The 13,644-nt window shown below is 42.9% G+C and overlaps 1 protein-coding gene across 2 annotated transcripts in view; it reads left to right on the top strand.

The window, feature by feature from the left end:
* The first annotated feature begins 528 nt into the window (after positions 1-528).
* LOC110522468 (E3 ubiquitin-protein ligase pellino homolog 2) overlaps positions 529-13,644 on the top strand; it is a 30,403-nt gene continuing 17,287 nt past the window's right edge. The window contains exon 1 of one of the 2 annotated variants that reach the window (XM_021600888.3): positions 529-886. In XM_021600888.3, the coding sequence (XP_021456563.2) occupies positions 810-886 (77 nt within the window). In that variant the 5' untranslated portion in view covers positions 529-809. The remainder of the gene's footprint in view (positions 887-13,644) is intronic. The other variant, XM_090233101.1, reaches the window with a different exon arrangement.

Below are 13,644 nucleotides of genomic sequence, written 5' to 3'. Positions count from 1 at the left end.
ACCTAGCTATTTTAAGATGAATACACTAACTCTAAATCGATTAGAGCATCTGCTAAATGACTAAAATGTAAATGAAATCCAAACAAAATCGAAATAGTAAATTAGAGAAGCAGGCAAACTGTTTCATTACGTGGTACTTTATAATGACTGGCACATTGAACAATTCTTCACGCTTTTCTGTACATTTTTTTACATTTGAAAACAAGAATGTCCCATGGTGTAAATTGGCTTAGGCTACAAAGCAAGTGTTTTTCCTCCAGAATTTGAAACCGCCTTTTTATTTTACATAACAGTCAGTAGCAAGCGTATCATCAAGACCTCATCACTCTGAATGGTTTCAAAGGGAGATTGTGGCAACTGAATAATTTTCATAAAACACAAAATTGTATTTCAGTATTATTCCCACACAGTATTTCTTATTTATAATAATACATATGAAAAATAAAAAATATTGTGGTCGTATAGGGACTGTATTATATATATTTATTATATAGAGATGTTTATTGTCCTTCCCTGTAAAAAAAAAAATGGGTCAGTCGACTCCCTGCCGCGAGATGTTTTTGTACTCTGCTACAGAACAGATTCGTGTCGCGCGGGCCTTTAATCGATAGCTTTGCAACAATCTTTCCAAAAGATGGTAGCTCACGGAATTAAAACAATAAAACGAAGAACAAGAACAATTGCCTCTATCCAAACTCGGATATACTAACATTCAAGTAACTTCCTCATAGTTTGAAAGGTGTAGCCTATTTCTTTTTTTCACTACTATTGCTCTCGAAGGTTTACAAGAGCAAGCTCGCGCCAGTCGGATGAATTCGCCAAACCAGGACGAAGATGATGTGCCCGTTAAAGACCCGGTAAAATACGGAGAGTTGGTCATATTGGGGTGAGTAACGGTAGGCTATACGGATAAATTGTAGTTCATATCACTGTCTCGAAACTGAGCTAATAGTCGTAGTAGGGCACTTAGGCTACCAGTCTACTATGTTAGCCTACTACTAAAAAATGGAAAGGATGACGTGCGAGGCAGTTAAGTTCGGTTGGTTTAGGTCTACACAGAAAAACGTTGTCATTTACTGTGCTGTACAGAAAACGTATTGTTATTTTGTAACATATTTACCCCACACATTGTGGGAGAATTATTGTGAAGTTTCAGGAGAACGAGCGCTAAGGACACGTTACAGTAACTTTGTAACACTTTAGGACAGATTTGATACACTGGTGGTTACATCAACAACATATTGTTACTTTGGAGCTAATATACACTTTCGCCCAAAGGCGCTGAGCACAATAGCCTGGGTTACTTTGTAACAGCGCCTGGAGATAATTGTTATAATAAGTAGCCTACTAACGTTACATTGTATCATCGTAAGCCCATACTGAAATTAGAAAGAAGGATGTAGCCTTTTTTCTTCAATGGATGTCTGAGTGGGTGTAAAATCAGCACTCGATTGCTTAGGCTGAACATCTCTGATGTCATACTATTCTGGATCTGTGAAGATCGCAGAATGTGGGACACTGGATGAAACCAAACCAACCGATTAAACTCAGCCTAACATATGCCACCACCATTGATGTGTGTGTATATATAGCTCACTTTCGTGTTTCACATAGGGGAATTAAATCAACAGACACACATTGGCCTATTGGAGCATTCAAAAATGGCTCCTGCATGTAGGCTGAAAACATATTATCCCAACACATACAAGACAGGATGTGCATAAGAGAGAGACAGACATTCAGCGTTTCCATCTCTGCCCAGTCTATAGTCCAGAGGATCAGTGGGTTAACTACTCTCTCATGTGCTCTCTTATACCCACACTTCCGTCCTGCTTCCTGTATACACGCCTGTGATGTGGTGACCCCATAATGCCCCTCTCTTCCCCTCTGCAGCCCTCTTGGACTAGACCATTGCCCAATCCAAAATCAACCCCTTGCCCTGACCCTGGCACAGATCTGAAAGGATTGGATAGGTGTAAACAGTATGGTTAATACAGCTCACTCTCCGTGGGGTGTCAGAAAGCAGATGTTTCCGTTTCTCAGGGATACATTATTTTCAACCTAACTTCCGTTTCCCTTGAAAAATGAGTGTGGGGACTCCGTTCAGGCGTCTTTTTACACATGCTACGTTAGATTAATATATCTAGCCTACCACTTGTCTTCTGATAGGCCAGGGTGGAACTTCTGGCATATTGCATGTACCTCTCCAATGCTCCCAGACCTACACAGATAACACAACATAAGGGTAGGGGCTAGGGGTTGATACAGTCCTGTGTTAACTAACGCTCCCGGCTGTAACCACATTATGCTTTCCCCCTCCAGAGACCGGGGTTCAACCCTTGCATCCTCCCTTCTCACACTGGACTGTCTTTCCCTCTCGTTTCAGTACTGTCTCAAAAAAGTGCAAAAAATATGTAAGGAGATGGCAGTTCCACTCAGTTGAAAATAAAATAAACTGACTACTAGCTCTAGTAATTGTAGATTGTCTAGTAATTGTAGATAAGTGTTAGTGTTATGGTCAAATCTCCACCTAGCCCCCGTGACAATGCTATCCATACAAATGCTGCTGACTATCATGGGCACTTGAATAATGATTAACTGGATGTAGCTTAAGGACAGACAGTGACAGAGAGAAAACAGCCATGGCTGACACAAGGTACTCAGCATTTCTGCAGAAGACTATCAGAATACTCCTCTCTTTTGTAGTGAGAATAAGCCTGTAATTACACTGTAATGATTTAGGGCGAGGGAAAGGGGATACCTAGTCAGTTGCTAAACTGAATGCATTCAAACCGAAATGTGTCTTATGCGTTTAACCCAACCTCTCAGAATCAGAGAGGTGAGAGGGGCTATCTTAATCGACATCGCCGTCCAGGGAGCAGTTGTTGTTGGGGTTTAACTACCTTGTTCAATGGCAGAACGGCAGATTTTTCCACCTTGCTGGCTCGGGATTTGATCCAGTAACCGTTTGGTTACTGACCCAACACTCTTGCAATATTCGTCACACACCCCAGACCCAATGATGTTCTATGAAATGCTGAATGTTCTTCTCTGTTCTCTATATTGGATAACTAGCTGCAGTATAATCTTGAGAGAACCCTCTCCTCGTCGCTATCAGACATCATGTGTACATATTCACTAGCCTAGGTGCGTCCGTTTCTCTCTCAAGCTGATAACAGAGAGACACATCCATGCTTTTATTACAACCAAGCTTGACTACTGTAATGCTCTCCTGTCTGGTCTACCCAAGAAAGCCATTGGTATACTGCAAAACATACAGAATGCAACAGCACAGGTACTGACCAAGACCAGACAGAGATTACACTGGTTTTAAGCTGTTAAGTAGTACCGTCTCGAGTCCGGTCTCAAGACCACATATTGTCTCAGTGTCGACAAGAGGGCTATGGAGAACAAGGCTGACGTTTTACATATTCCTAACCAATTGTGTTTTTTGTTCATTTCTTTGCATTGTGTGTAACTTGTTTTTTTACTTATTGTACATAATGTTGCTGCTACTGTCTCTTATGACCGAAAATAACTTCTGGACATAAGAACTGCTATTACTCACCACGGACTGTCAGATTCCTCTTTTTTGCTCCTAGTAGCCGGGGACTTTAACGCAGGGAAACTTAAATATTTCTTACCAAATTTCTATCAGCATGTTAAATGTGAAACCAGAGGGAAAACACTCTGAACCACCTTTACTTCACACACAGAGATGCATACAAAGCTCTCCCTCACCCTCCATTTGGCAAATCTGACCATAATTCTATCCTCCTGATTCCTGCTTACAAGCAAAAATTAAAGCAGGAAGCACCAGTGACTCGATCAATAAAAAAAGTGGTCAGATGAAGCTGATGCTAAGCTATAGGACTGTTTTGCTAGCACAGACTGGAATATGTTCCGGGATTCCTTCAATGACATTGAGGAGTACACCACATCAGTCATTGGCTTCATCAATAAGTGTTATCGACGACGTGGTCCCCACAGTGACCGTACGTACATACCCCAACCAGAAGCCATGGATTACAGGCAACATCCGCACTGAGCTAAAGGCTAGAGTTGCCGCTTTCAAGGAGCGGGGCTCTAACCCGGGAAGCTTATAAGAAATTCCTCTATGCCCTCCGACGAACCATCAAACAGGCAAAGCGTCAATACAGAGCTAAGATCGAATCATACTACACCGGCTCCGACGCTCGTCGGATGTGGCAGGGCTTGCAAACCATTACAGACTACAAAGGGAAGCACTGCCTGGAGCTGCCCAGTGACACAAGCCTACCAGACTAGCTAAAGTACTTAAATGCTCGCTTCGAGGCAAAAAACACTGAAACAAGCATGAGAGCACCAGCTGTTCCGGACGACTGTGTGATCACGCTCTCCACAGCCGATGTGAGTTAGACCTTTAAACAGGTCAACATTCACAAGGCCGCAGGGCCAGACGGATTACCAGGACGTGTACTGCGAGCATGCGCTGACCAACTGGCAAGTGTCTTCACTGACATTTTCAACCTCTCCCTGTCTGAGTCTGTAATACCAACATGTTTTAAGCAGACCACCATTAGTGTCCAAGAACACTAATCAAATCAAATAAAATGTATTTATATAGCCTTTCTTACATCAGCTGATATATCAAAGTGCTGTACAGAAACCCAGCCTAAAACCCCAAACAGCAAGCAATGCAGGTGTAGAAGCACTGTGGCTAGGAAAAACTCCCTAGAAAGGCCAAAACCTAGGAAGAAACTTAGAGAGGAACCAGGCTATGAGGGGTGGCCAGTCCTCTTCTGGCTGTGCCGGGAAGAGATTATAACAGAACATGGCCAAGATGTTCAAATGTTCATGAATGACCAGCATGGTCAAATAATAATAATCACAGTAGTTGTCGAGGGTGCAACAAGTCAGCACCTCAGGAGTAAATGTCAGTTGGCTTTTCATAGCCGAGAGTATCTCTACCGCTCCTGCTGTCTCTAGAGAGTTGAAAACAGCATGTCTGGGACAGGTAGCACGTCCGGTGGACGGGTCAGGGTTCCATAGCCGCAGGCAGAACAGTTTAAACTGGAGCAGCAGCACGTCCAGGTGGACTGGGGACAGCAAGGAGTCATCATGCCAGGTAGTCCTGAAGCATGGTTCTAGGGCTCAGGTCCTCCGAGAGAAAGAAAGAAAGAGAGAATTAGAGAGAGCATACTTAAATTAACACAGGACACCGGATAAGACAGGAGAAATACTCCAGATATAACAGACTGACCCTAGCCCCCCGACACAAACTAACGCAGCATAAATACTGGAGGCTGAGACAGGAGGGGTCAGGAGACACTGTGGCCCCATCCGATGATACCCCCGGACAGGGCCAAACATGCAAAGAAACATGACTGAACAGGCAAACAAACATGACTGAAAGAGATGCAGAAATAAACATTTTGATTGAATCTTCATCAACAATTACAAGAATAACCTGTCCCAGAAAGCTGCACAAAATGGTGGATCCCTTCCATGGTTATGTTATATTGGATTTATACCTTTTTTTGTGTGTGAGCAGAGCAGTTAGAATGTAGTTGAGAACTGGAAGCAGAGCTGTGGGTCTAAAACTCTCTCTTCACCAGTACATACCATCATGTTTCTAGTCACAGGCTGATATCTAGCCGTCACTGAGCCTATACAAATTGCCTATGGACAGGAGGGGTCAGGAGACACTGTGGCCCCATCCGATGATACCCCCGGACAGGCCAAACAGGCAGGATATAACCCCACCCACTTTGCCAAAGCACAGCCCCCACACCACTAGAGGGATATCTTCAACCACCAACTTACCATCCTGAGACAAGGCCGAGGATAGCCCACAAAGATCTCCGCCATGGCACAACCCAAGGGGGGGCGCCAACCAAGACAGGAAGGACACGTCAGTGACTCAACCCATTCAAGTGACGCACCCCTCCCAGGGACGGCATGGAAGAGCACCAGTAAGCCAGTGACTCAGCCCCTGTAATAGGGTTAGGTAACCTGTCTAAATGACGACCGACCCATAGCACTCATGTCAGTAGCCATGAAGTGCTTTGAAAGGCTGGTCATGGCTCATATCAACACCATTATCCCAGAAACCCTAGAACCACTCCAATCTGCATACCGCCCTAACAGATCCACAGATGATGCAATCTCTATTGCACTCCACACTGCCCTTTTCCACCTGGACAAATGGAACATCTATGTGACAATGCTATTCATTGACTACAGCTCAGCGTTCAACACTATAGTGCCCTCAAAGCTCATCAATAAGCTAAGGACCCTGGGACTAAACACCTCCCTCTGCAACTGGATCCTGAACTTCCTGACGGGACGCCCCCAGGTGGTAAGGGTAGGTAGCAACACATATGTCACGCTGATCCTCAACACAGGGGCTCCTCAGGGGTGTGTGTTCAGTCCCTCCTGTACTCCCTGTTCACTCATGACTGCATGGCCAGGCACGACTCCAACACCATTAAGTTTGCCGATGACACAACAGTGGTAGGCCTGATCACCGACAACGACGAAACAGTCTGTAGGGAGGAGGTCAAAGACCTGGCCGTGTGGTGCTAGGACAACAACCTCACCCTCACCATGATCAAGACAAAGGAGATGATTGTGGAATACGGGAAAAAGAGGACAGAGCATTGCCCCCTCCCCCCTCTTTTACACCGCTGCTACTCTCTGTTGTTATCATCTATGCATAGTTACTTTAATAACTCTACCTACATGTACATATTACCTCAACTAACCGGTGTCCCCGCACATTGACTCTACCCGTACCCCCCCGTATAAAGTCTCGCTATTATTTTACTGCTGCTCTTTAATTACTTGTTGCTTTTATTTCTTATTCATATTTTTTTAACTGCAGTGTTGGTTAGGGACTCGTAAGTAAGCATTTCACTGTATGGTCTACACCTCGGCGCATGTGACTAATAAAATTAGAAATGATTTGAATACATTTGTACTAATTTCTTCCCGAGACCAGCAGAGTAAAAAAACTCTTATTAGCTTCCATTCCATTAGCGCATAAAACCGCTTCGCCAGGCCAAATATATACACTCCTTTCTTGTAACATTAATACAGTCTCTTAACAGCCTTAATATCTATTATAGACATGTTTGCTCAGTGGCAAACCTCATAGGCCTTCAGTGTGTGACAGGTTGGTGATTCTGAAAGGACAGCAACCATAATACCAGCGCACTCATGTAGGACAGTGTACTTTTTGTAAAACACAAAGGGCCAGTGGTGTAGTGGAGCCGTATACCCACTTTGTTTTCAATGGGCATTGTGTATACTCACTTATTAATCCCTACTGATGCGTACCAAAGTAGTGTAGTGGAGGTATACTACTTATCAAGTATGTAGTACAGTAGAGTAGTCATGCCCAACATAGTCTACACAATCGCAAAGCAAGTGAAATATATTCACATGCACGCCGCACACAGCCTAGTTTCAGCAGAATATCATCTGCAGGCAGCAAGAAAGTGCAGCTCTCGACTGGTTTTGGCATGGAGCAACTCACAGAAGAATGACATTGGTAGCTGGTGGGGTCGGAAAGACATTTACAATTTAAGATATCTACCAGTAAATGTTAACTAAGGCAACAATGGGTATGCAAACCAGGTATTTAAAAAGTTTAGTCCAAAGTGTTTGTAAGTAGGCTATTTGTGATGTGCAATTGTCATCATGTACTGTTTGCATCAGGGGTGTAGACATGGATGGGCCTCGGTGGACAGAGGCCCATCCACTGGGGAGCCAGGCCCTAACAGGCCCACCAAATCAAATTGATGTGATTTAAGCATTGTTGTGGACCATCAAATTTTTGCATTAAAAAAATAATCTGGAAAAACTCACACAGGGTGCCTTTCCTTCGCTGGGCAGGCCAATTGGGAACTTTTTGGCAAAATCTGTGTATACCCACTTCTCCAGCCTGGCAGGTTGGCGCGTTGGGCCAGTAACCAAAAGGTTACTTAATGACAAGGTAAAAAATCTGTCATTCTGCCCCTGAGCAAGGCAGTTAACCCAATGTTCTCCGGGTGCTGACGACGTGGCTGTCGATTAACTTCTTTGGGACCGGGGGCAGTATTTTCACGTCCGGATGAAAAGTGTGTCCAAAGTAAACGGCCTGCTACTCACACCCAGAAGATAAGATATGCATACACTCTGAAGTTTCTAAAACTGTTTCAATCATGTCTGTGAGTATAACAGAACTTATTTGGCAGGCGAAACCCCGAGGACAAACCGTTCAATTTGTTTTGAGTTCACTCTTTTCAATGGGTTTTCATTGGGAATCCAGATTTCTAATCCACTTTCCTGTAGTTCCTATCGCTTCCACTGGATGTCAGCAGTCTTTAGAAATTGGTTGAGGTTTTTCCTTTGAGAAATGAAGAAGTAACACTGTTCAGAATGAGGCTCGAGGGAAGTGTACTCTTTGTTAGAGGCGCATGACCTGAAAGCACGCTCCACTTTGTTTTCCTTCGGTATTGAACACAGTATATCCCGTCTTCAATTTTATTGATTATTTACGTTAAAAAATACCTAAAGTTGTATTACAAAAGTAATTTGAAATGTTTAGACAATGCTTACAGGTAACTTTTGAGATATTTTGTAGTCACGTTGCGCAAGTTGGTACCGGTGTTTTTCTGGATCAAACGCGCCAAATAAATGGACATTTTGGATATATATCGATGGAATTAATCGAACAAAAGGACCATTTGTGATGTTTATGGGACATATTGGAGTGCCAACAGAAGAAGCTCGTCAAAGGTAAGGCATGAATTATATTTTTATTTCTGCGTTTTGTGTCGCGCCTGCAGGGTTGAAATATGCTTTTCTCTCTGTTTACTGGGGTGCTATCCTCAGATAATAGCATCGTTTGCTTTCACCATGAAGCATTTTTTAAATCTGACACGTTGGCTGGATTCACAACAAGTGTAGCTTTAATTTGGTATATTGAATGTGTGATTTCATCAAAGTTTAATTTTTATAGTAATTTATTTGAATTTGGCGCGCTGCATTTTCACTGGATGTTGGCCAGGTGGGACGCTACCGTCCCACATATCCCAGAGAGGCAGCCCTCCGCGCCTCTGATTCAGAGGGGTTGGGTTAAAAGCGGAAGACACATTGCAGGTGAATGCATTCAGTTGTACAACTGACTAGGTATCCCCCTTTCCCTACACCACTGCATAGGGCCAATGGAAAGACAGCAGTAACATACAACATGATGTTAAAGGATAGGCGGTCCATAACCTCGGACATAATAAGCCACTAGGTGCCAATCATAAGAATACAAAAACACAACCGTTGAGCATTTCCCAATCGAAATGTACAACTATTACTTCCCATTGCAAAAAAAAAAAAAGTAACCGGTGATCTAAAGTTTAAAGTGGAAGTGACAGCATTTTAACTACTTTGCAGATATGAAACAAACAATCATATCAGTAAAAAATATACAATTCCCAGTTTATGCTACAAAACCAACTTTATAAGAGGTTTTAAAAACAGGTTATATTAGACTCAAAGTTCCATGACATAAACTAAGCATTGTTGGCAGAATAGATGGATGCAGTTCAATGCATGATTAATATGATTCACCAATACATTTCATGGTAGTCCTAAAAATATTGCTATGTGGTTGTAAATCACAGCTGGACTGGTACATTGTTTGCTGCCTCCATTCGGGTTGCACTTACTCAATATTCTGGACAAAAACGGACGAATGTAACTAAGGCTGGGAATGTCAATATAATCAAACTAGCAAGGGCAATGATCATAAGTCAGTCATAATGTGGCTAATAGAGGCTAGGGTATCTATTTATGTAGCAAGATAAAAACACAGAGCCTAATGCTAGCTAACTGCTAGGAGGATGCCATGCCATTGGAGAAGTAGGTTAGTGACTGACTTTTTCCCCTCATATCGTTTTTCGGTAGCTATACACAGCTAGAGATGCAGGTGTCATTTGGTTAGCTAGCAAGAACTTAAATCATTGTTATCCAGTTAGCCAGAATGAATTTGCAAATGCAAAAGATATGCTATCTACTCCGATTCAGAGCACTCTCATCTGAGTGTGTCAGTGCGCAGAACAACTGAAGAATTTACGAATGTGCAACAGCAGCTGAATGTGACCGGTGTAAACGTAGACAAAAAAAGTAATAGTGAATCAGGAATGCTCTAGAAACATGTTAACAGGCTAACCAGCTCTGCTACGGCGAGTAAAATAAGGTGTTCTCTCATTTGTGTCTGGAAGTAGTTGGCTAGCTAGAAAGCTAGCCAACTTTAGCCAGTTAGCTTGGGTGCTTGGTTGGGACAAGCATGCATTGGCAGGCAAGCTGCAGAATAAGTTTCAAAATGTAAGAGGACTCCCGTGGTGTTTACATATTTGCAGAAATTCATTCAGGTGGCTTTTGGCGAATGCGTTCTAATGATCTAAAGTTGCGCTGTTGCAACTTCCTGTAAAGACCAGTTCAAAGCGAATGTTAGCAGGCCCATGTGGCAAATGGCTTGTTTGTATAAAGGCCTACTGTTGCTCTGATTGGCAATAGCGCGCCAGTCTGTGTAGACTCCGGTCCTGGACAAGACAGATGTTTTTATTCTGATTTATTTACTGCAGTGTCTATTAATTGTCCAAACGCACGGACGCTTTCCCACTCTATATTGTTAAAGAATTTTAACAAACATTCTAAGAATTTATAAAATCGTGAAAATGACCATATCTAAGTGGTCGCTTGTCAGATAATGTTTTTAAGAAGTGCCATATTCTTCCTGGAAGTGTATATGAACAGATATTAATAAGATGTCATGTTGCTAAAATGCTGTCAGTTCCACTTTAAATGCAACAGTGTTTCACACACAAGTTATTTTCAAACAGATGAGTAACGGAATAAAAAAAACACCGTTCCACTCACCAGGTGATGATAATTTGAAACGTAACTTCTTGTTGAACGTTATTCTTGAAAATTAAGAAGCTAAAAAAAAATGAGCAACAACATCTTCAATAACACCTGCTGCAGCCCCTGCAAACTAGCCGACAACAAAAGCTAGCTAGCTAGATAGTGGGAAAACTACTGCTCGCTTTTGCCGTCGTGATCTGTTGGCCTTCAAGAATTCAGAGGTTTCCATAGGTTTTTGTTAACGGTTCCACCCATTCAGTCAAAATGTGATTGGTTGATTCTAATGTCACGCCAAAATTTTGCCCTGATACAATTGAATGGCAGATGGCTTTATCTAGCTTATGATGGCCTAGCCAATGGCTGACTTGGATATCTAAACTCAGCAGAAAAATAAACATCCCTTTTTCAGGACCCTGCCTTTCAAAGATAATTCATAAAAATCCAAATAACTTCACAGATCTTCATTGTAAAAGGTTTAAACACTGTTTCCCATGCTTGTTCAATGAACCATGAACAATTAATGAACATGCACCTGTGGAACGGCCGTTAAGACACTAACAGTTTACAGACTGTAGGCAATTAACCTTTTGCGTGTAGGGGGCAGTATTTTCGTTTTTGGCTAAAAAACGTACCCATTTGAAATGGCCTATTTCTCAGCCCCAGAAACTAGAATATGCATATAATTGTCAGTTTAGCATAGAAAACACTCTACAGTTTCCAAAACTATTGAAATATTGTCTGTGAGTATAACAGAACTGATATTGCAGGCGAAACCCTGAGGAAAATCCAATCAGGAAGTGCCTCTTATTTTGAAACCCTTCTGTTCCTATGCATGCCTATCCTCCATTTAAAGGGATATCAACCAGATTCCTTTTTCTATGACTTCCCTAAGGTGTCAACAGTCTTTAGACATAGTTTCAGGCTTTTGTTTTGAAAAATGAGCGTGAAAGATCACATTGCGGAAGTGGATCGGTGGGGGCTCTCAGAGTGAGTTGTGCGCTATAGAGTAAAGCGGCCATTGTTCCACCCGATGTTATTGAAAAACCTACACACTCGGTTGATATATTATCGAATATATATATTTTAAAAACAACCTGAGGAATGATTATAAAAAACGTTTGACATGTTTCTGTGGACATTATGGAGACTATTTGGATTTTCCGTCTGCGTTGTCGTGACCGCTCTTTCCTGTGGATTTCTGAACATAACGCGACAAACAAACTGAGGTATTTTGGGTATAAAAATAATCTTTATGGAACAAAAGGAACATTTGTTGTGTAACTGGGAGTCTTGTGAGTGAAAACATCCGAAGATCATCAAAGGTAAATGGTTAATTTGATTGCTTTTCTGATTTTCGTGACCAAGCTTCCTGATGCTAAGTGTACATAATGCTATGCTAGGCTATCGATAAACTTACACAAACGCTTGGATTGCTTTCGCTGTAAAGCATAATTTCAAAATCTGAGACGACAGGTAGATTAACAAAGGGTTAAGCTGTGTTTTGCAATATTGCACTTGTGATTTCATGAATATGAATATTTTTTAGTAATATTATTTGACTGTGGCGCTATGCTATTCAGCGGTTGCTGACGAAAATTATCCCGCGACAGGGATGGGTAGCGTCAAGAAGTTAAGGTCACAGTTATGAAAATTTAGGACACTAAAGAGACCTTTCTACTGACTGAAAAACACCAAAAGAAAGATGCCCAGGGTCCCTGCGTGAATGTGCCTTAGGCATGCTTCAAGGAGGCATGAGGACTGCAGATGTGGCCAGGACAATAAATTGCAATGTCCGTACTGTGAGACGCCTAAGACAGCACCAAAGGGAGACAGGACAAACAGCTGATCGTCCTTGCAGTGGCAGACCACGTGTAACAACACGTGTGGGTGAGACAGGTACAGGTATAGGATGGCAACAACAACTGTCCGAGTTACACCAGGAATGCACAATAGTCTGAGAGAGGCTGGACTGACGGCTTGTAGGCCTGTTGTAAGGCAGGTTCTCACCAGACATCACAGGCAACAATGTCACCTATGGGCACAAACCCACCATCGCTGGACCAGACAGGACTGGCAAAAAGTGCCACTGACGAGTCGCGGTTTTGTCTCACCAGGGGTGATGGTCAAATTTGCGTTTATTGTCGTTGGAATGAGCATTACACCGAGGCCTGTACTCTGGAGCGGGGTCGATTTGGAGGTGGAGGATCCGTCATGGTCTGGGGCGGTGTATCACTGGACTGAGCTTGTTGTCATTGCTGACGATCTCAATGCTGTGCGTTACAGGGAAGACATCCTCCTCCCTCATGTGGTACCCTTCCTGCAGGCTCATCCTGACATGACCCTCCAGCATGACAATGCCACCACCCATACTGCTCGTTCTGTACCCTTCCTGCAGGACAGGAATGTCAGTGTTGTGCCATGGCCAGCGAAGAGCCCGGATCTCAATCCTATTGAGCACATCTGTTGGATCGGAGGGAGGGGGTTAGGGTCAATTCCCCCAGAAATATCCGGGAACTTGCAGGTGCCTTGGTGGAAGAGTGGGGTAACATCTCAAAGCAAGAACTGGCAAATCTGGTGCAGTCCATGAGGAGGAGATGCACTGCAGTACTTAATGCAGCTGGTGGCCACACCAGATACTGACTGTTACTTTTGATTTTGACCCCCTCCCTCCCTTTGTTCAGGGACACATTATTCCATTTATGTTCGTCACATCTCCTTGGAACTTGTTCAGTTTATGTCTGTTGAATCTTATGTTCA

The sequence above is a fragment of the Oncorhynchus mykiss genome, chromosome 4, assembly GCF_057628025.1.
Source record: "Oncorhynchus mykiss isolate SJ-2025 chromosome 4, ASM5762802v1, whole genome shotgun sequence".
Taxonomy (NCBI): domain Eukaryota; kingdom Metazoa; phylum Chordata; class Actinopteri; order Salmoniformes; family Salmonidae; genus Oncorhynchus; species Oncorhynchus mykiss.
This window is presented reverse-complemented; position numbering and strand designations above follow the sequence as displayed.